The 21,222-nt window shown below is 47.8% G+C and overlaps 1 protein-coding gene across 1 annotated transcript in view; it reads left to right on the top strand.

The window, feature by feature from the left end:
- Positions 1-21,222, top strand: part of POR (cytochrome p450 oxidoreductase) — a 63,722-nt gene that overhangs the window by 22,278 nt on the left and 20,222 nt on the right. Inside the window, exon 2 of the mRNA XM_081090422.1 lies at positions 6,954-7,145. Coding sequence (XP_080946548.1) covers positions 6,967-7,145 — 179 coding nt within the window. The 5' untranslated portion in view covers positions 6,954-6,966. The remainder of the gene's footprint in view (positions 1-6,953; positions 7,146-21,222) is intronic.

The raw sequence follows: 21,222 nt of genomic DNA, 5'->3' as shown, positions 1-21,222 counted from the left end.
GGCTCATCTCTTACCACACTTGCACCCACACATACAAATGCATCTCATTGTACCACACTTGAATTATACCAGATTCTGTAGCTATTGTTCTTTCATGGTTTAGGCCTTGATACATGCTAATTCTGTCGCGGATTTCTCTTAGCTTCCTTATCTGGTTGGTGGACTTGGTTCATTTTTCATGACCTAGCTCAGATGCTGGTATAACTTCTTTTACTATTTTGGACCATCTTACTTTCTTTGTCCTCAGATCTCTATTTCCCCCTCACACCAGGCTTCCCCGTGGCATTGCAACTGTTGGGCTATGCCCATGAATGACAGCAATGAGTTGGTGCTCTCCATTCCCCACCAGTGTGGTGGCAGAGGAGGCCTGAAAAAGAGGATGTAAATAAAAAGAGAGAATACAATAAAAAATCACTCACCAGCCCTGGCCATTGTGGGTCAGTTGGTTACAGCATGGCCCTGTACACTGAAAGGTTGTGAGTTCAATTCCCAGGCAGGCACATACCTAGGTTGCAGGTCCAGTCCCCAGTCGGGGCCCAGGTGGGAAGGCAACTGATCAATGTTTCTCTCTCTCTCTTTCTCTCTCTTTCTCTCTCCCTCTCTCCTTCTCTCCCTCTCTCCCTCTCTCCCTCTCTCCATCTCTTTAAAATCAATAAGCGTGTTGTTGGGTAAGGATTAAAGCAACAACAACAGCTGAACCGGTTTGGCTCAGTGGATAGAGCATCGGCCTGCAGACTGAAGGGTCCCAGGTTCAATTCCGGTCAAGGGTATGTATCTTGGTTGCGGGCACATCCCCACTGGGGAGCGTGCAGGAGGCAACTGATCAATCTCTCTCATCGATGTTTCTAACTCTATATCCCTCTCTCTTCTTCTCTGTAAAAAAATCAATAAAATATATTAAAAAAAAAAAACAACAACAACAAAATCACTTACCATACTAAGAACTAGGAAGTTCTCAACTTGCCTGGGAAAAGACAATCAACAGATGCCAACATCAATATGATACAGATGTTGGAATCATACAAGCTATAAAGAAGACCCAAACACATCTTAGAACTGAAAAGTACAATACTGAAAAATAAAAAACTTCAATGGATGGCTCCACCATAGAATAGAGAAGACAGAGGAAATCATCAGTGAACTTGAAGATAGAACAGTAGAAATTGCCAATCTGAACAACTGAGAAACTAGACTGATAAAATTGAACAGAATCCAGCAGATGTTGCTCAGCGGTTGAGCATCGGGCCCATGAACCAGGAGGTCATGGTTCAATTCCCAGTCAGGGCACATGCCAGGGTTGCAGGCTCAATCCCCAGTAGGGGGCGTGCAGGAGGCAGCCGATTGATGATCATCTCTCATCATTGATGTTTCTCTCTCTCTCTCGCTTCCTCTCTCTAAAATCAATAAAGAAAATATTTTTTAAAAAACTAAACAGAGCCTCAGGAGCTTATGGGACTAATATAAAATACATTTATGTCATCATAGTCCGAGAAAGAGAGGAGAAAGAGGGTGGGGCTGAAAAAGTATTTGAAGAAATAATGGCTGAAAAGTCCTCAAATCTACAAATTCAAGAAGCTGAGAAAATCCCAGATAGGATAAACCCAAAGAAATCCACACCAACCACATCTCAGTTTGGATGATGAACTTTGTGGACACTGGCTAGAGAGGAATCCATTCCAATTGCCCCTTTGAGCACTATTCTCTAGCAGGCTGCTTTGGGAAAGGTACTTGCCCCTGAGCACTGCTCAGTTTCTGGAGGATGAGTTTTAGGCAAGAGCAATCTTTGTTTCCTTGAGGGTTTTCCCTCACCTTGAAGCCACTAAACCTTGGCAGAGGTTTGTGGGCTTGAGCTGACCCTGTTCTCACTGCAGGGGTGGATGCCAGACTCATCTGGGCTGCCTCGGGTGACAGTGACTGTTTGCTGCTGGGTGATTTGCATGCTGAAGGGGACGACTAAATTGCTTGCTCACTTCCTTCTTCCTGCATCAGGTGATGGGCTCGCTCTGATGTCAGTGCCAGGTTGGTTGACCAATCTTGTTTACTGACCAGAAGTTGAATATAGTAAATGAAAGCCACAAATGCTTCATGGAAGATGATTTTACTCTCTAATATTGTAATCAGTTGGATGGAGGAAGGGGCCTTCTGTTCTTACCTTGTTTGTTCTTTCAGCAGCTGGTGCAGGCCCACCATTGCCCCTGCCTGAGAGGCCAGTGGTTTGCTCACCTGTTCTGCATTGTGGTGGGCTGCCTGCTGGCTGGTGCTGGGACAGTGCAGTTGCTAACCTTGGCCCACACCATTAGTGGAAATTGGCTGGCTGTTTAAATTCGGGAGGAATAGCATCGGTCTATCTATGTCCATATTTGTCTTTTTTTTTTAATATATTTTATTGATTTTTTACAGAGAGGAAGGGAGAGAGATAGAGAGTTAGAAACATCGATGAGAGAGAATCACCGATCAGCTGCCTCCTGCACATCTCCCACTGGGGATATGCCCGCAACCCAGGTACATGCCCTTGACCGGAATCGACGCTCTATCCACTGAGCCAAACCGGTTTCGGCCATATTTGTCTTTTATAATCAAAATAAAAACTTATGTGTAGACCTAATTTATAATAAAAGATCAAGTCAGATCTGCTTTCTTTGGGGTGGTCTTTTCTGTGCCTAATTTTACAAATGGGGACATCAAAACCTACTGCCCTTAAGAGATTTATAGAGGCCCAGCTAGCTGGTGGCAGGGGTGTGGCAAGACTCTGGTCTAGTTAAGAAATTACTCTATTTTCTCATGTCCATTTCTCTCTCTCTCTCTCTGTCTCTCTCTCTCTCTTTTCTGTTGCTGACAAATGTTGCCTTTGGCCCCATGAGTTCTGCATGTGAAAAAAAGAAATGACTCACAGGGCAGAAAGATCGCACAGGGCTTCCAAAGGCTCCTTGGAGTGCCTGTGGGGACCTCAGATAGTTTTATGGTCACCCTGTCACACCTGAAATGGAGGACACTTGTCAGGCAGGACATCCAAAAATTTCCCATCAAAATATGTCACACAGCAGAGGAGAGTGACTTTGTCATAGGGTCTTTGTTCCCAGACTGCTGAGGCACCACAGCAAACCTCCAGAGGTTTTTTCCATTGCAGTGGAAGTCCACATCTGTCCACGTTAGTACTGTCTTGGGGTAGTTCAGTTTCAATGTTTTCAGGGAGATGGCCAGTGGGAAGAAATGTACATTTCTTTTGATAACTTTGTGTCTTTGCAAAGCTGGGTTTTTAGTGGTTGTTTAGACCTGACTACTTCCCATATGGAATTATTAGGTATTGCTTTAGGCCTAGAATACCCCAACAATTTTACTGAGATACCAGGGATTCCGTGAATTGAGAGAGTTTGGGAGCCTCTGTCCCATTGCCAAATTTCATTTAAATCCATAAGCTTCAAGTTAATAATTGATGTAAATTTTACATTCTGTGGCATAGTGTATTTATTGACTGCCTTCGCTCATTCCATGGATAGTTATTGAGCACTCGATTATGTGTCAGGTAATTTGCCCGGAAAGTGTGATCCATAGAAGTGACATTCCTGCTGAGGTCTGGAGACTGAGTAGGAGACAACTAGAAGAAGAACATTTCAGCCACAAAAAGACTCTGGAGCAGGGATATAAAGATGCAGGCTGGAGACAAGGGTGGGTGTTTGTGTGTGCTTCAGTGTGAAAATAATGGTTTAAGTAGATCATAATAATGGTTTAACAGCTTATTCACAGCTTCAGACCCCAGGAGCGATGCTCTGTGTCCTAGTGTAGGAAGTGTGGGGCCGAGGCTTTTCCCCCAAGTTGACTTCCTTCTTGCCAGCCTGCCAGCCCTTCCCACAATGTGCCAGATTCAGAGGTGCCCACAAGCCTATTCTTCCCTCAGGAGTTTACAGCAGAGCAAGGGATATGTGTTCAACAGGTCTTTCTACTCGGACGGGTACTGAACTTAGCCCTCCCCTGGGAAGCTGTAGTTTTGCCACTTGGCAAGGTGCTTACTCATTTGGATCATCCAATTCCGAATTGCAGATCAGCCTCAGATAAATGATTACCAGGTGTTTTCCAGCGCTCCTCTGTAGCTCTTGTCTGTTTGAACTTTCATACTTCAATCAGCTGCTGGGGACATTCTCAGTTTTTGTTTTTAATATATTTTTATTGATTTCAGAGAGGAAGGAAGAAGGAGAGAGAGATAGAAACATCAATGATGAGAGAGAATCATTTACTGGCTGCCTCCTGCAAAGCCCCCTACTGGGGATTGAGCCCGCAACCCAGGCATGTGCCCTTGACTGGAATCGAACCCGGGACCCTTCAGCCTACAAGCTGATGCTCTAGCCACTGAGCCAAACCAGGTAGGGCACATTCTCAATTTTGTTGAGACCCCACATCTGAGTTCTGACAGTGGCCAGTGTACTGATGGGGGGCTTCGGGGCCTGAGCCCCAACCCTACCTGCTACAGGGAGTCAGTGACATTTCCAGTGGGAGTGCCTACTTATTTTCACTGTTGGGGGCAGAAATTTCTGGTGTTCTGACTCTGAACTAAGACAGAGAGGCCTGAGATACTGCAAGAAGCAGTAAGTGCAGTTATTAGAGACAGCAAGAGTGAAGAAGAGTGGACATAGCTTCACAAACTGTTCTAATGACGCATCTGTATTGTGCTTTTCAGATTATAAAACCACTCCGTGATCTGTATTACCAACCCAACTACTCTAGAGTCCTTCCTTTATTTACAAGTTGATACTAGGTGCTCATTATCTGCCAGGCTGTGAACAAAGCGAAGTCCCTGCCCTTGCTGGCTAGCCCTGTTTTCAGGGAGATGGCCAGTGGGAAAAATGTATGCCAGGTAGTGATCTGTCTTGTGAAGGGGCAAGGGAAGGAAGAAGGACCAGATATGAAGCGAGGCAAAGTCTCTCTCAGGTGGTGATAGCTGAGACTTGAATGAAGTGAGAGAGAGAACCCTGGGCAGCATGTTAACATGTGCATAGGCCTGGAGATACAAGGAGGCTTGGGGAGTAGCAAGGAGGCCAGTGTGACTGGTGAGGTGTGAGAAAGGGCAGAGTAGTAAGCAACGTGGTGGCTGGTAAGCAGGGGCCAGATCGTATAATGCTCATTGGTAAAGACTTGAGATTTTGTACTAAGTATGAAGCCATTTAAGAGTTTTGATTAGGGAAGTGACAAGATCTGACTTCCTTTTTCAAAGGATCCCTCTGGCTACTGTGTGGAGAAGTTGGGAGTTTCTTGCAGTGGTCTGGGTGGCTTGAACACAAACGTTATTAAAATAATGGGATTGTGAGAGTGCCGATGTGCAGTCTTCCTAGCCCTCCAAGGCACCACTGCTTTGAAACCACCTACCAGGAATGAGCTTTCTCTTCTGAGTTGTGCAGTCAACTTACATACCTATCAACAGTTTTAGCTTTAGTTACCCCTTGGTAAAGAAAGGGGGCTGGGTGGCATGAGTTAGAAGGGTAGGAGGACAGGAAGCAGAAGTCCTTTGCTGCTTTGTGAGGCATGCCAGCTGGCGGCTTTCCCATGCCAGCACATTAGTCCTGACCAGAACCCCCTGCTGGTTTTACCAGAGTTCTGAGTGTTTGCTGCCTCATGATTTTGTGGTCCTTCCAGAATCCATACCAGCAGGTCCTCTCTCCATGGTTTTGTGAGAGCTTGACAGAAGGCTGTGGGCATGACAGATGACACAACTGAGTTAGATAAAAAGATGACTAACACTGAATTAAATGTGTTTATAAGTTAATACGTAAATAATCCTCTCTGTGGGCACTAGAGTTGAGTTTGTCTTATAACATAAGGTATCAAAAGGGATGAGTTGAGTTTATCTCAGGAACTTGGACATTAGAAAGCACCTTAGGTTAATAAAGCAAAGAATGAAGTTTGAGGGCCCATTCTGAATAACCCATTTCCAACAAGTTGCAGAAGGGAAGGGCTGATGCCAGGACCCCTCAGATGCTAGGGTGCTTTCCTGGAGGCAGTGGCAGCTAACGGAAGTGAGATATGTAGCAATCTCCTATTGCCTGAGTTGCTGAGGTATGACAGGCATTTCTGACTAAGTCTGGAAGCCATGCTTCTGGTGAAAGCAACCCCGTTGGTAAAAGCAGTGATTGCAAAATGGAATGATGCAATTCCAGAGCTGAGCCTAGCCTCATTGATAGGTGGCAGAAGTGGGCTGCTGAGGTTTCTGGTACTCTTACTTTGGCCTTTGTTGACTCATATAACATCTACCTGTATGTCAGGTTTCAATGGTGGAAGAACCAGTTGAGCATCTTTCAAGGGAACTAAGAGGGTTGGTGTATTGAGGGGGTCCCCAGGACCATCCTTTGGTTTAGTGATTCACCAGGACTCATAGAACTCAAAAAAGCTGTTTTACTCCCAGTTATGGTTTATTATGGCAGAAGGGTTCCTAGGGTGGAGAAACCAGGAAATCTGTCTTTGTAGCTTCCAGTTGTCCTCTCTCGGAGGTAACACGGACAGCTCTTAATTCTCCCAGCAACTGTGTGTGGCAGTGCATATGAAGTATCTATCCCAGCCAGGGAAGCTCACTTGATCCTTGGTGTCCAGGTTTTGTGTTTTGGTGTGTGTTTTTTTCAGGGGTTTTTGGTCAGTCTTTTTGGCATGGAGCGCCAGTGTCTCTAATCTTAATCTCCAGCACCCCAGAGGTCAGACTGATATGATGTGATTCAGATTCCCAGGTATTCACCTTAAATGACATTGCTGCCTAAACTATCTGTGTATACAGAGAAACTCTTACCAGGTAACACATACCAAGGGCTTAGAGGTTATTCCCCAGGAGCCAACAGCTCCTACCCTGATGCTTGGCCTGTTGCTGCAGCCCATGGGCATGAGGCCCAGGCTGAAGCTGTCAGGGGTCTCCCCAGCAGGCCTCCGGTGGACCCTGCTCCTCCCTGCTGAAGTCTGTTATTTCTCTCCCCCCACAGGTTCGTGATCAACATGGGGGACTCCAACACAGATACCAGCGCCACTGGGTCTGAAACTGTGGCTGAGGAAGTCTCTCTTTTCAGCATGACGGACATGATTCTGTTTTCACTCATTGTGGGTCTCCTGACCTACTGGTTCTTCTTCAGAAAGAAAAAAGACGAAGTCCCTGAGTTCACCAAAATTCAAGCAATGTAAGTGATGCTGTCGGGATCTCTCTTCCTCAGCATTCTGGAGCTCTGGGCATTTCTGGCAGTCCAAGCAGCATTCTGTACTTGGGCCTCGGTCAGGAGTGAGCCAGCCGGGAGAGACACAGGGTCCCTGAAGCATTTGGGGATGAATCTTGGCTTTTGCCTTATTGGCAGACTGTGCTTCAGATCCTTTTATGTTTACACAGCACTTTAGAGTTATGTCTGTCTTTTTTTAATATATTTATTAATTTTTTACAGAGAGGAAGGGAGAGGGATAGAGAGTTAGAAACATCGATGAGAGAGAAACATCTATTAGCTGCCTCCTGCACACCCCCTACTGGGGATGTGCCCGCAACCAAGGTATATGCCCTTGACTGGAATCGAACCGGGGACCCTTTAGTCCACAGGCCGACGCTCTATCCACTGAGTCAAACTCATTAGGGCTGTCTGTCTTATTTGAACTTCACAGGGACCATTCAGAGTAGAAGGCACCATTTTACTGATAGATAACCTGAGGCTCAGGGATGTTACAGATGCTGCTTGGGATCACCTGCACAAGGCAGAGCTGGAACTGGCACCTTCCCAGCCTGGATCTTTCTGTTTACCTGCGAGATGATGAGACCTCGTTTCTTGTCTTCTTGAAGGAAATATTTCAGACAAGAGACAAAATGCAGCAAAGCAAGCAAGAATTTATTGGCTACAGCAAAAACACACTTGGGACAGTGAAATAAGGACGGGCATAGAAGAAGAAACAGGAGAGACCTAAGTTGGTGGGGAGCTGCTTTAGCTCACTGGGAAGTCAGAGTAAAGGGGGTCTTGGAGACAGGTTCAGGGGGTTAGTCCAGAATGAGCTACTCCTGCTGGGTACTTTGCATTGAGGATATCCTCTCTCTTGCAGGTGGGAATCTTAGGGGAACTCTCAGGGAAGGGTCTCAATAGAATATTCATTAGCTTTCCAGGTGTGCTCTTTCACGGTCATGGGCAGATTGGCTGGAGCCAGGACAGGGGTGATTAGTCAATGCAGCTGTCTGAGGTAGCCATGGTGTCAGTTGTCTGGTTTTGCTGCTTCTCTGGGCTTAGAGCTGAAATACAACTGAGGCCTAGATGTTATCTCTAGGGAAGAAAAGTCAGGGATCTAAACCACATGACTAGCTGATATGAAAAGTCAGGAGTTCAAACCAAGCACATGACCAGTGATATGCTAGGTGAGGAGAGGTTACCCTGGGGGCGAGGTCCTTGTTTTCCCAATTTTGTCCCTTGATAGGTGACCTTTTGTACCTGGTCCATGTTTTGCTCATGTCTGTGTAGCTGCCTATTACATTTCCATTTTGTAAACAGATGGGATCATAGAGGTGCTGTTGACACAGGACCATAAAGCAAGGCAATTACTCCTTTTAAAATTTTCTTTCCATTCTTTTCATTACTGACAGGAAGAAAGTTGCAGTTTGGTGCTAATATGTCCTTAAATCTAACAGTTGCTAATTTCTTTTTGTAAGTAAAGAGGGCTATCTCTAGCTTAGAGTTTTGGAGAGTGACAATATAAGAGGAAAACTACTTTTTTCCCCTCAACTCTCAACACTCCCTACACCAAGCAGTTCTCAACCCTCCTCACACCAACTGCCTAGAGTTAGATCCCACAGATTAAGGGCTCAGTCCCATATGACTCCCTGCCCCCTTTGGATGCCAGTCGAAAGTCCAGTTTGTCACCTGTGCTTCTGGCCAACCAGCTATACACCAGAGGTTCCCATACTTCCTCCTCAGGATTGATTAATTTGCTACAGTGATTCACAGAATTCAATAAAGCAGTTTACTTACGAGGTTACCAGTTTATTATAAAAGGATATAACTCAGGAACAGTAGATGGAAAAGGTGAATAGGTCAAGGGATGGGGAAAGGTCACAGAACTTCTATGCCCTCTCCAGGTGCTCCACTCTCTAGCACCTTCACCCGTTCAGCAACCCTGAAGCTCTGCAAACCCTATTCTTTTGGGTTTTTATGGAGGCTCCCTTATGTAGGCATTATTGATCAAATCACTGGCCATTGGGGATTAGTTCAATCTCCAGTCCCTCTCCCCTCCCCAGAGGTCAGGGATGAGGCTGAAAGTAAATCTCAGGGTTGGTTCCCTTGGCTACTAGCCCCATCCTTAAGGGCTTTCCAAAAGCACTTCATTATAAACTCAGGTGTGGTTGAAAGAGACTTGTTACAAATAACAGAAGATACTTTTATCACTCTTATCACTTAGTAAATTCTAAGGGTTTTAGGAGCTCTGGGCAAGAAACAGGATGAAGATGAAATATGTATTTTTTAAAAATATATTTTTATTGATTTCAGAGAGGAAGGGAGAGGGAGAGAGGGATAGAAATATCAGTGATGTGAGAGAATCATTGATTGGCTGCCTCCTGCATGCCTCCTCCTAGGGATCAAGCCTGCAACCCAGGCATGTGCCCTGACCGGGAATCAAACTGTGACCTCCTGGTTCATGGGTTGATGATTGACCACTGAACCACACCAGCCAGGCTGCATTTTTTTATGTCACAATATCACAGGCAGTATCCAACCTGACTTTACTAACACTGTTTTCTTTTTAAATTTTTTTAGCCTTCCATAAAACTTCCTTTTAATAAAGTTTAATTTAAAAGGTGACTTAGTTTAAAGAAAAATATTAAGGAAGTGAGAGTAAAGATGGTTTTTAGGTGTGAAAAAATGAGGTGCATCACTGTCTCCTCAAGATTGAGTTCCATATCATTCCTGCAACCAGGCCATGTTCTTTCAGGCAGGTTTGAGTGGATCTACTAGGCCAGGCTCCGCTGAGCGAACCCCAGGGCACAGCTCCTTGGGGAGATCCAAGGAACAAGCCTCAGGTGCAGAAGATGGGGCTATGCTCAGGTCAGAACTCCCGGGGTTGGGCAGGGTGAACATTCAGGTTTCTGTCAGGTCCTAACTCACTATTCCACTTCTGGTAACAGCTTTTTCTCCCAGAAAAGTTATAGTCCTCCAGCTTTCAAGCAGATATTCAGGGAATACAATTCTTTAAGTCCTCACTTAATATTGTTGATAGATAATGAAACCAGTTTTGCCACAGGCTTGATAAAAGCAGGAGTTAAGGGGAATCACTAACCCCAATCTCACGGGGCTCTTGCAAGTATTAAATGGTATAATGTTTATGATGGTCACCTCGCACTATTCCAAGGTAGCTGCTTAGTGCTTGTGTCAGAACGTATTTTGCACCAAGCTCTAGCTAGGTGCTATAAGAATAAGAGGTGGCATTTACATTATAGAAATTGAGAAGTGAGGATGTTGAAAAGGACTTTTAACAAGTGGTTTATGAAGCGCTCTCATGTGCATTATCTCATCAGGGCCTCTGCAACAGAACTGTGTACTAGACAGGGTGGGTGGCCTCATGGCTCATCAGAGAGAGGCCACGGATGAAGAGGATGTTGGGGGAGAGGGAGACCCTGGCTGCCAGAACTTTTAGAAAGGTATTCCCCTGGTGGAGAGACCGGAAGATGTGCTGTGGGAGGTTGTATTGAAAACGTCCTAAAAGATGGTGATGCATCAGGAGGCTGAGAGGGCTTTGCCATCAGAAGGCCAGAGGGAGGACAGGAAGATGGGCAGGTGAGCCGGAATCAGCCTATTCCAACTGGGGCTGATTCAGGTGATTTCTGGAATAGCAGAGTATTTTTGGTGGAAAAAATGTGATACTCAAGATAAGGGGACCAGCATCCAGTTCCCAGCTTACAGTAGCCCTGCGTTTCCTCATCTGTAAAATGGAGGTGTACCCCCCACACCCACAATGAGTGGATGTGGATGTTCCATGGAGCACATGGAACTGCTGTTCTCCCTGTCACTTCACTGGCCTTGCTAGATGGACTGGCAATAAAACTCCTAGATTGTGGGAGCACTTGCATTTTGTAGATTCTAATTGTTTCTCTTTGCCAGGATGCTGAAACTATAGTTCCCTCTTCTTGATTACAAAAGAACAGGGTCCTGTTCTTCAGGGCTCGGCCACCGACCCTAAGATTTTATTATTATTATTATTATTATTATTATTATTATTATTATTTGTCCCTGCATGCAGAGATTTTTGCATTTATTTGTCAATCTCCCTGAGAACCTACTACGAGGTTCAACCTACATCCCTCATTCTATCATGTTGAGTGTTTGCTATGACCAGGGATTTTATAAAGGGAAACATTTATAGTACAGTGGCTAAGTTCTGGGCTCTTATAGTTGGATGACCAAGGTTTGAATCCTGACTACCACATAGTAGCCATGTGACATTTGCCGTTACTTAGTCTTTTGAAGCCCATATCCTCAACTTAAAATCGAAGATAATAACAGTACTTTCCTCATAGGATTGCAAAAATTAAATGACTTAATCCATTGTAAAGCTTCTTGCCCAGTCCTGGTGCATGATGAGCCTCAAATTGTATTGTTACTATTTTTTCCTTATTATTGGTATCTCCAGTCTTACAGGAGTCCTTCCAAGAAGGCATTATAATCTCACTAGAGGCCCGGTACACGGGTTTGTGCACATTGAAAGGAAATTAATTAGAAGGTGGCCGGTGGGGCGGGACTGGGCAAGACCAGTCAGCCAGACCCCCCCCCCTGGAGCCAACCTCCCACGGTCCCTCCCTAGCCAGCTGCACCCGAGGCGTCTGCAGAGTGAGCAGGGTCCCTCCCTCCCTTGGCCTGGCCTGCAGGGATTGGGCCAAAACCAGCAGTCCGACATCCCCTAAGGGGTCCCAGAGTGCGAGAGGGCACTCTGCAAAGGTGCTGTCACTCAGCAGCTTCTGTGTTGAGTGTCTGCTCCCTGGTGGTCAGTGCGCGTCATACCTACCGAACGGTCAGCCAGTCACTTAGCCTTTTATATATAGATTTTGCAGATGAGGAAACTATGATGCTAGTGATTGAGGAGTTTGCTCAAGGCCATCTAACTTATAAGTAGCAGAGTTGGCTTTTAAACCCAGATCTGCAAACTTCACAACCCATGTTTCCCACACTTTGCCATGCTGCCTTCAGTCTCTTACATATTGTTAATATTCCATTTCAAAGATGAGAAAACAGACTCAGAGAGACCACTTAGCTGATACAACTGCCCACAAACCTAGACCTTCCACTATAAATCCTACATTATGGTCTCTGACTACTTATTTTCATTGAGCACACACAGGTGATTTCTGCCACAGCCCAGAGCTTCCCTTACCTAGCAGGTCAGTGGGGTGTGATAGGGTTTAGTGTGGGGACTGTGTGTGGCCCAGGGCTATATCATGAATTCTCACTATGATTTCTGGTAGCTTCTGGTTGGTGTTTTAAGGTTTTTTAAGGCCGTAGCCACCTGGGACACTGTGTCTAAACCGTTGGCCATGGATATTTTTAAAAACCAAACCAATGGGACCAAAATCAATGCGACCAACTACATCTGACCAGCAAGCACATTGAATAGCATGGAGGCATAAGACACATACCTGCAGTCCCCAGACCCTGGACTTCTAGGTACAGGGGATCCAGGAGGAGGCCCTGTGTGCTCAAGTGAATCTCTCCAGGTGTGGTGGCCTCTGGAGCCTTCATCACATTCTATATTTGGCTTTCAGAACCTCAGGATCCCAGATGCTCTCTGCTGTCATTGTCCATGAGTGGCAGGCTGACAAAGATACTACCTGTGGACACTTCTGGAGCCTGGAGCTTGCTCTCTCAACCAATTCAACATCAGTCCAGGAGGGTACTTGAGACTGTCTTTGCCCTCCAGGATAGGGATGAGAGAGGGTTTAATACACCTGTCATAGTAGACTTTTCCCCTGGTCAGGGTTCTACCTCAGGAGCAACACTGTGGGACTAGAATGTTGACAGTAACACAGGGGAACCACATGGAAGCTACCCAGCCTCTGGTAGAAAGGGGCAGCATGGGGCAGGAGGTGATGTTGAAATCTGGGATCCATCAAGTCAGACAAACGTTTATATGAGACTGTGTGTTAAGTCTTTGTGACAGATGGCTAAAATGAAGTCCCTGCCTTCCAGTCCCGTGGGAAGGGCAGGCACGAGAATAGATCCATCTGGAGTGGGCTGTGCTGGAAAACACACGTGTGAAGAGCCAGGGACACCCAGGAGCAGGGATGGGCTCTGACTCGAGGTTATGGAAGGCTTTCAAGAGGAGGTGACATGTGAGTTGAGTCTGTAAGTAGAGTGGGAGTTTGTCAGGCTATGGTGGTCCACCTGAGGTCGAGAGAGAAAGACCACAAGTTGTGTTAGAAAGTCAGTACTCCATTTGGTGGGATGGTGAGGGTGTGTGTTCAGGATAAGGGGAATGGGGGTGTGGAAATGGCAGGCTGGAGCCTGATTGGAGTGTTCAGTGGAACAGTGAAATGACCAGACCCCAATTTCAGAAGGGGGCCTTTCAGGAAGTGCTCCAGAGAGATGATGAGGCCTGAGAAGAGCATTCCAAGGAACAAGTACCGTGAAGGCACAGCTGATGGGCTGTGGGGGCCTGGTTGGGCGTGGAGAAGCCAGGAGGGACAGTTGAAAATGAGGCTGACAAGGCACACAGGCTCAGGAGCAAGTTTGGGAAGGAGATGGAAAGGCTTGACATGGAGGGAGAGGATTCCCCTGGGAGTAAACTGATGGGGCAAGGGATGTTAGCAAAGCCCAAATTTAGGAGATTTTGGGATAAGGGGGAAATGGAAAATAGAGATCAAGGCTGTTAAAAGGAAGACAGTGAAGTAAAAAAATTTTTTTCAAGGCTGATCGAGAGCTGTGGTTAGCAGGGTTAGGCCACTTACCACTCCTCTCTCTGGTCCTCAGGGCCAACTTATAGAGATAAGCATGAGTTAGGTGGTAGCCAGCCCTCATCCAGCGGGCCCAGGCCCCCAGCTGCTTTGCTCCTCCTCTGCTGAGCTTGCTACTCTGAGAAGCACTGTAGTGCACTCCCAATCCTGACCCCCCCTCCCCCCCCCCCACTTCACTTCTGGCACCTAAGAGTGCTTTAAAGAAAAAGAAGCTTGCCCTAGCCAGCTTGGCTCAGTGGATAGAGCATCAGCCTGTGGACTGAAGGGTCCCAGGTTCGATTCCATCCAAGGGAATATGCCTGGGTTGCGGGCTCGATCCCCAGTAGGGGGTGTGCAGGAGGCAGCCGATCAATGATTCTCTCTCATCATTGATGTTTCTATCCCTCTCTCCTTCTCCCTTCCTCTCTGAAATCAATAAAGAAACATATTTTTTTTTAAAAGTAAAGAAAAGCTTTTTATTATGGAACATCCTATATAATAAAAGCCTAATATACTAAGTGCCTGGTCTTCTGGTTGGCTGTTCAACCAATCAAAGTGTAATATGGTAATGATATGCTAAGGCCACTCAACTTCTATGACGTGCACTGACCATCAGGGGACAGATGCTCCAATGGTAGGTTAGCTTGCTGCTGGAGTCTGGCCACTTGAGACTGAGTGAGATGGGCCAGACATGCCCTGGAGCCCTCCACAGTCCCTCCCCGGCTGGCCAAACTCCCATGTCCCTCCGATCGTGCACCAATGGGGTCCCTTGGCCTGGCCTGCACCCTCTCACAATCTGGGACCCCTCAGGGGATGTTGGATAGCCGGTTTCAGCCCTATTGCACGCAACACAGGAGCTGCCCCCTGGTGGTCAGTGCACTCCCACAGGGGGAGCACTGTTCAGCCAGAAGCCGGGCTCACGGCTGTTGCACGCAGCAGCGGTGGTGGGAGCCCCTCCCGCCTCTGCAGCAGTGCTAGGAATGTCCGACTGCAGGGAGCGGGCCTAAGCTGGCAGTCAGACATTCCCTGAGGGCTCCTGGCCTGTGAGAGGGTGCAGGCCAGGCTGACGGACACCCCCCACCAAGTACACGAATTTTGTGCACCGGGCCTCTAGTTTCAAATAAAAACCAAAGCAATTATCTTCTCTCCTCGCCAGTCTTGTTTCTTTCACCTTTTCCACTGCTCCTGGATTCTCTTAAATCAATCCTATAACTTTATAATTGATCATATAATTTACAGAAATGATGAATAAAAAAATTATGATTCTATAGGAAATTAGAAATATTTCTTATGAAATTGTATGGAAATATGCATATATTTTAGTCTTCTAAAATTTAAGTACACCCCCTTTTTCTTTTTTTGATATATTTTTATTGATTTCAGAGAGGAAGGGAGAGGAAGAGAGAGAAACATCAATGTTGAGAGGGAATTATTGATTGGCTGCCTCCTGCATGTTGGACCAAGTCTGCAACCCAGGCATGTGTCCTTGACCGAAATCGAACCCTTTGGTCCACAGGCCGATGCTCTATCCACTGAGCGAAACCGGCTAGAGCAGGACGCCCATTTTTAAACAGAACTTAAGTCATACTCCTGAAAGTCAACAGTAAGCTCCATTATCATTAGATACTCAGTCAGCATTTGTTTCTAGTTCCTTGACTGACTGATAAATTTTTTTAAGTTTTTTAAAAATTTAGGATCTAAACAAGACCCATACATTACAATTGATTAATAAATCTTATACAGCTCTTGGGGGGGGGGGGCTGGCGGGCAGGGGCAGTCAACATGCAATAAAATTTACCTTTTAAGAAAAATTAAGTAAAATTCACTATTTAAGTGTACAGTTTGACGAGTCCTGAGATGTATGCAGGTGTGTACTCAGTGTTACAGTCAACATGCAGAATATTCCATCATCTCCAAAAGCTCCCCACAGGTGCCTTTGCAGTCCGTACCCACCCTTCTCGACCTCAGCAACCACTGGTCTTATTTTGGTCCCTGTAGTTTTGCCTTTTCCCAAATGTCACACAAGAGGGATTATGTAGCTACAGCTTTGTGTGCCTGGCTACTTCCTCCTGTGACAGGAAGTCTCTCAGTTCAGCGGCTTCCCTTCCTGGTAGCATTTTTGAAGAAGCCAGATCATTTGTTTCAGTTTCCCGCAGTCTGGATTTTGCTGATTGTATCCCACAGGAGGCTGCTTGTGAAAAGCCGCAAAAGAGCTCATGTTCCTGTGACTTGTGTCTGGGGATTTACTCTGGACAGAAGGTCCAGGAAAGCCAGGAGTCAAGGCTCCTGGCATCGTTTCTAATCAGTTTTGTCTTTTGAGTGTCGACAGGTGGAAAGTGAGCTAGAGTTCTTTCCACATCTAACTTTCTATAGAGTTCCTTGGCTCCGCCAAACACGAAATAGAAGCAGAAATGAGTTTACCAAGAGAAAAGCACTAGGAGAAGTGAACCGCAACTGAAGGTTCCCATTGTCCATGGAAGTGGGGAGGAAATGGGCTCAGGATGCTCACCCTCCCCTGTGAGCACAGGCCAGGGTTTTCCTCCACTACCTGACCACTGAGGGACTTCACCTGCCTTTCCTTCTTTCCTGTTCTCTGATGAGATGGGGATGGCTTTGCCATGCTAGCTAGTGTCTGCAACTTCGATTGTCTACAAGAGTGAGGCAGAGCTGAACACAGGTGGATCTGTTGACCTCGCTGGGCATCATCGGGGCACTTGGTGCTGGTGCCTCAGGGGTTTTGTTCCCACACCTTTGCACTCGCTTCTGCTCACTCCCCATGCTGGCTTCATCGCTGTTCCCCAGCTACCCTGCTTTCTTGCCCTTCCCCCTTTGATTGCAGATGATGGCAGGGCCATTTTGTTTTTCTCTGTCACTGACAAGCAGCTGAGTATCCTTGGGCAGCTCCTTGGACCGTAGTCTTGCTCTTCACTCTCCGGCACAGTCCAGCAGCCCTGCCTAACACCTGTCTGGCCAAGGCACTGCCCAGTGGTCTTTAAGGTTCAGAAGAGAGAGGCCAAAGAATGCCCTGCGGTGTTGGGAGGGCAGGCGGCCAGGGCCTTGGCAGGTTAAGGAGTCCTTATCTTGGTGGATACATGTTGAAGGCTGTCCATGAGGGGGTCTGTGAGGGAAACAGCAGCCCACTTGTGTCTTATAGCACCCAAAGGACAAGGACCTAGGATGCCTGGGAGGGCTGTGAAGTGTGCTTTCTGAATGTGCCCAGTGACACACCTGGGACTGTGTGCCTTGTACGCACAGCCAGGCTCAGCGGGAGCCGGCGTGAACCCTGGTGCTGGACCGCGGTGCCTGGAGTTGAGTTACCGCTTCACCCCCGAGCCTCACAGTCTCCTCAGGTGTTAAATGTGGATAAAAATCCTGATCCATGTCACACGTTTGGAGGATTCAGTGAAAAATAACTATAATAATAAAAGGGTACTATGCTAATTGGACCAGATGTCCTCCTGATGAAGCTGGGGCCGATGGGAATCCAGCCTGGGTCCCGGGTACCTGCGGGTGGCTGGAGGAGGGAAGCCGCCCAGGTCCCGGGTGCCAGAGAGAAGCCAGTGCCAGCAGCTGGGGGAAGGAAGGCCTACTCTTGCACGAATTTTCGTGCATCAGACCTCTAGTATATATATAAGCTCCTTGAATACTAGCTGGCATGCAGCAGGCACTCAGTAGAGATCCCATTTGCTTTTTTATCTTTGACCCATGGCCTCCCACACCTGCTTTAACCTCCAACTTGCTGAAGGCCGCTGTCTCAGGAGGCACCTTCCACACTGCTCTCCCATCAGTGCTGGTTTCCATTCCGGTCCCATCAGTGGAGAGAGCCACGGTGTTTTTTATTTAAGCTCCAGCCACTGTGTTTTCACAGAAGTCAGTTCTTTCAAACTAATACCCTTCTGCTCCAAGGACTACCCATGGTAGAGAAATCTAGGCCCTCTTGGTGGAGCCACTTCCCACGGTAGAGGCCTCAAAGTCTAAGCTTGTCCTGGCCGGCCAGCCTGTGCACAGCCCTGCACCATCATGTGTCGTGTCTCAGCTCCCAGCATCTCTCTGACTAGGGGACCTGCTACCCTGGGGCTTGGAGAACTTGCCATCACTCACTGGCTTTGGAAGGAAGCTGTTCAAAAGCATCTGCCCTGTGTGTCGCCAAGGGCAGGAGAAAGTCCCAGAAGAAATCTGTTCGGCTGTGCAGAAAATTACATTTGAGTTGCAGTTTTCAGAAATCCTTCTGAGCGTTGCCTGGGACTGGAAACAAATGAATCACCCTGGGACATCTTGGTTCATCTCTATCCCAGTGACTCAGTGCTTTTGTCCACCCTCCCTTCCGTCGTTCCCACACAGCGGGCTCCAGTTGACTTCTGAAGCCTGAACCAGACTCCTGCTCCCAATATAGGGGTGGAGAGCCCTAATTGGAACCTTTCGTGCTCCATTCTGGAGCTGCGTGGTCTCTGCGTGAGCCTGGGCCAGCTGTGGCCTCTTGCGTTGGGGTGTTTACACTTGGGTTCTTTGAAGGCGCGCTCCTTTAGGCGAACCATCTCAGCAGAGAATGCAGTGACCACCTTGCCAGGGGGCCCCCACCGCACATGCTGGTCTCACAGCGCACATGCTCCAGGTGACAGACTGACTCCTGTCTTAGGCTCTGTTGCCCTCAGTTCTTTCGTGGGGAGGGAGACGGGAACCAGATCTAATTTAATATGATCCTGAGGCCCCTCGCAGCGGGATCAGTGCAGCTTCCTTTATGGAGAGACGGCCCTGCCATAGCAACCTGCACAACTGCCTTCTAGTGTCTAGAAGAGCTTTATTCAGCCTCCATGAGTTTCTTTCATTTTATTTTTTTCAAATGGGAAAGGAAAGGAGGAGGCTGTGGAGAGAAAGGGCTCTGATATAAACAGTTTCCAAGGAGACCCGAGGGTTGGGGTTGGGGAGGTTTTCTCCTTCCCTTGGTCCATACCGAAGGAGGAGGGGTGTGTGCCCAAACGCAGGGGATCGTGGGAGATTTCAGCCCAGAGTCCTGGTTCCTCCCTGCTGGAACTGCCAGATGTTCCAGTGTTCTCAGGCTTAAGGGGACGGATGCACGCAGGGGCTCAGCTGAGATTCCAAGAGGACTTTGGGGTGTCCAGGAGCACTTTCAAAGTTAATGGGCCCAGCCAACACTGTAAAGGATGGACAGAACCCGACTTCCTAGCTGCTGGCTCCTGGCCCGTTTCCAGGAGAGAGCTACAACCTGCTTTCTTCCTTAAGTCCTGGAGCTGGGAGTGAGAAACCATGGGGTGCATGTACTCATCTCCGCAGGACGAGCCCACCCTGAGAAGGTCAGTCCCAAACAGTGTCCCTGGCAGCAGACTGTGTCTATGGCCCTCTGGCTGAGGGACACGACACCTATACTCTAGGGCAGCGGTCGCCAACTGGTGGTCTGCGGACCACTGCTGGTCCGTGAGGTCCAAAAGGTTGGCGACCGCTGCTCCAGTGAGTTGGAACTTCCTTTGGGGCACGGATGCCCTGGAGGCATGAGGAGGGTGCTGTGTAGAGTTGACCAGCATAGTTGGGTTGGGCAGGGGCACTGTTGGTCCCTTCAGTCCCGGATTTGTAGGCTACATTGTCCTGCTTCCGAAGGACAGAATATAGACTGGAAACCAGGAAGGTCCCAGTCACCGACTCCTGTGCCTGTGAAAGATCAGGTTCCATGTGCAAATTCCTAGTGGAGCCGTCAGGCAGGGTAAGCCAGTCAGCGGCACTCAGATGTGGAGACAGGTGCTGCGGTGCCCCTGTGGGCCAGGTGTAACAGTGAGAACATCAGGAAACAGCCTGTTGGGGCACTGGCTAGAGGCATGGGGTCTTCTTCAGTCCCCCCGGGTTTCCCTTATCTCTGGAAGCCATCCCTGGAGTCGAGGGGAGAGGGCGGGAGTGTTCTTCCTTTCCCCAGGTGTTGAAGCTAGGAAGGGACCAGGCTGGCCTCCAGAAGTGCTCATGCTTCTTGGGAGAACCCTTCCTCCAGGACAGGCAGGGCTAGCCATCTTGCCTGCCTCTGCTGTTCCCAGCCAGACCTGCCTAGAGGGCTCCCCTCTCCGCTCCCAGAGCTTTTCCAGCTGTGACTCCCGCCCTGTGAAACTGCATCAGGAGGCCACACTGAGGCCCTCCTCCCCAGCCCCCACGCACCGTCAGGGCTGTAACTGAGCTCCCCGGCTACATGGGCCTCATCTAGGAGCCCCTCGGCTGCTGGTTCCCATGGCTCTCTCTCTTGGGAGCCGTTTTGTCTCTGAGACTAGAGCTCAGCTCTTCCAAGAGGCCCTTCTGGTTTCTCCAGGCATGGTGCCTGCTCCCTCCAAAGCCCTGTGGTCTGGGCGTCTGATCCATCTCTGAGCCTTAGGAATCAGAATGACCCAAACCGCCTCATTCTACTGAGAACACCCTCTTTATCCCTGAGAATTAACCAAGTCCCATGTGCTGTGCAAGGCACTGGGAGGCTGCAGAGCCAAATGCAGTATTTTCAACAAGAGGAACTTCAGCCTTGAGAGGCCATGACTTGTCACAGGCACAGGATTTGAACTGAGTCTCTGCTCCTGATGTGTGGCCTCTCCCGTCCCTCCATGATTATCCTCAGGGCCCGTATTTCTCCGTTGTAAGAAAGAGGCTGCCTGTTTAGTCTCTTGCCCTCAGTGCCCTGCCCACCCCAGCTGGCACGTGTCACCTGCAGATGGAGGAACAGCCCAGCATTCACTGGGCAGTGAGGGTGCTTTCTGTCCCTCTCTTTAGCAAGGCATCAGATCCACCTTCTCGAGTTGTCGCTTCTGTGGAAGCCTGTTCCTTTTGAGAAGAAATAGGATTTGGCTTTTCAGCTGATGTCAGGCCACCTCTGCCAACCTTCTACAGGACTGACCGCCCCAGAGACTGATCAAATGTGTGCTGAGTGCCAGGTGTTGTGCTGATTGTGGCCTCTCCCCTATTTTTAGACTTGTGAGTTGTCCCCCATTTTTTAAAACTTTAAAATGTATTTTTAGTTATAAAAATGTGAAAATCAAAAAATTGGAAAATTATAGAAACCATCTTACCTATTATCCTAACCCTTCAATATTCTCTAGATGCTGGTATATTCTCTCCAAGTCCTTTTTCTATGAATAATAGTGTGCAGTCCATTTTTTAAGGACACAAATTCTTGTTTCCCTCCTGCCAGTCATACATTATACCCTGAAAGAGGCTGAGTGTCAATGAAGCTGTGTTTATTACCTTGCTGTCACACCATAGTTTGTGTTTCCACTGGCTCTGCAGTGTCATTCTACATTTCTACCAGGGCTTCTGCCATGTTCATCCCACCTAGGGAC

The sequence above is a fragment of the Myotis nattereri genome (genome assembly GCF_964212035.1).
Source record: "Myotis nattereri genome assembly, chromosome: 4".
NCBI lineage: Eukaryota > Metazoa > Chordata > Mammalia > Chiroptera > Vespertilionidae > Myotis > Myotis nattereri.
Note: the sequence above shows the minus strand (reverse complement) of the source record. Positions and strands in the feature narration are given on the sequence as shown.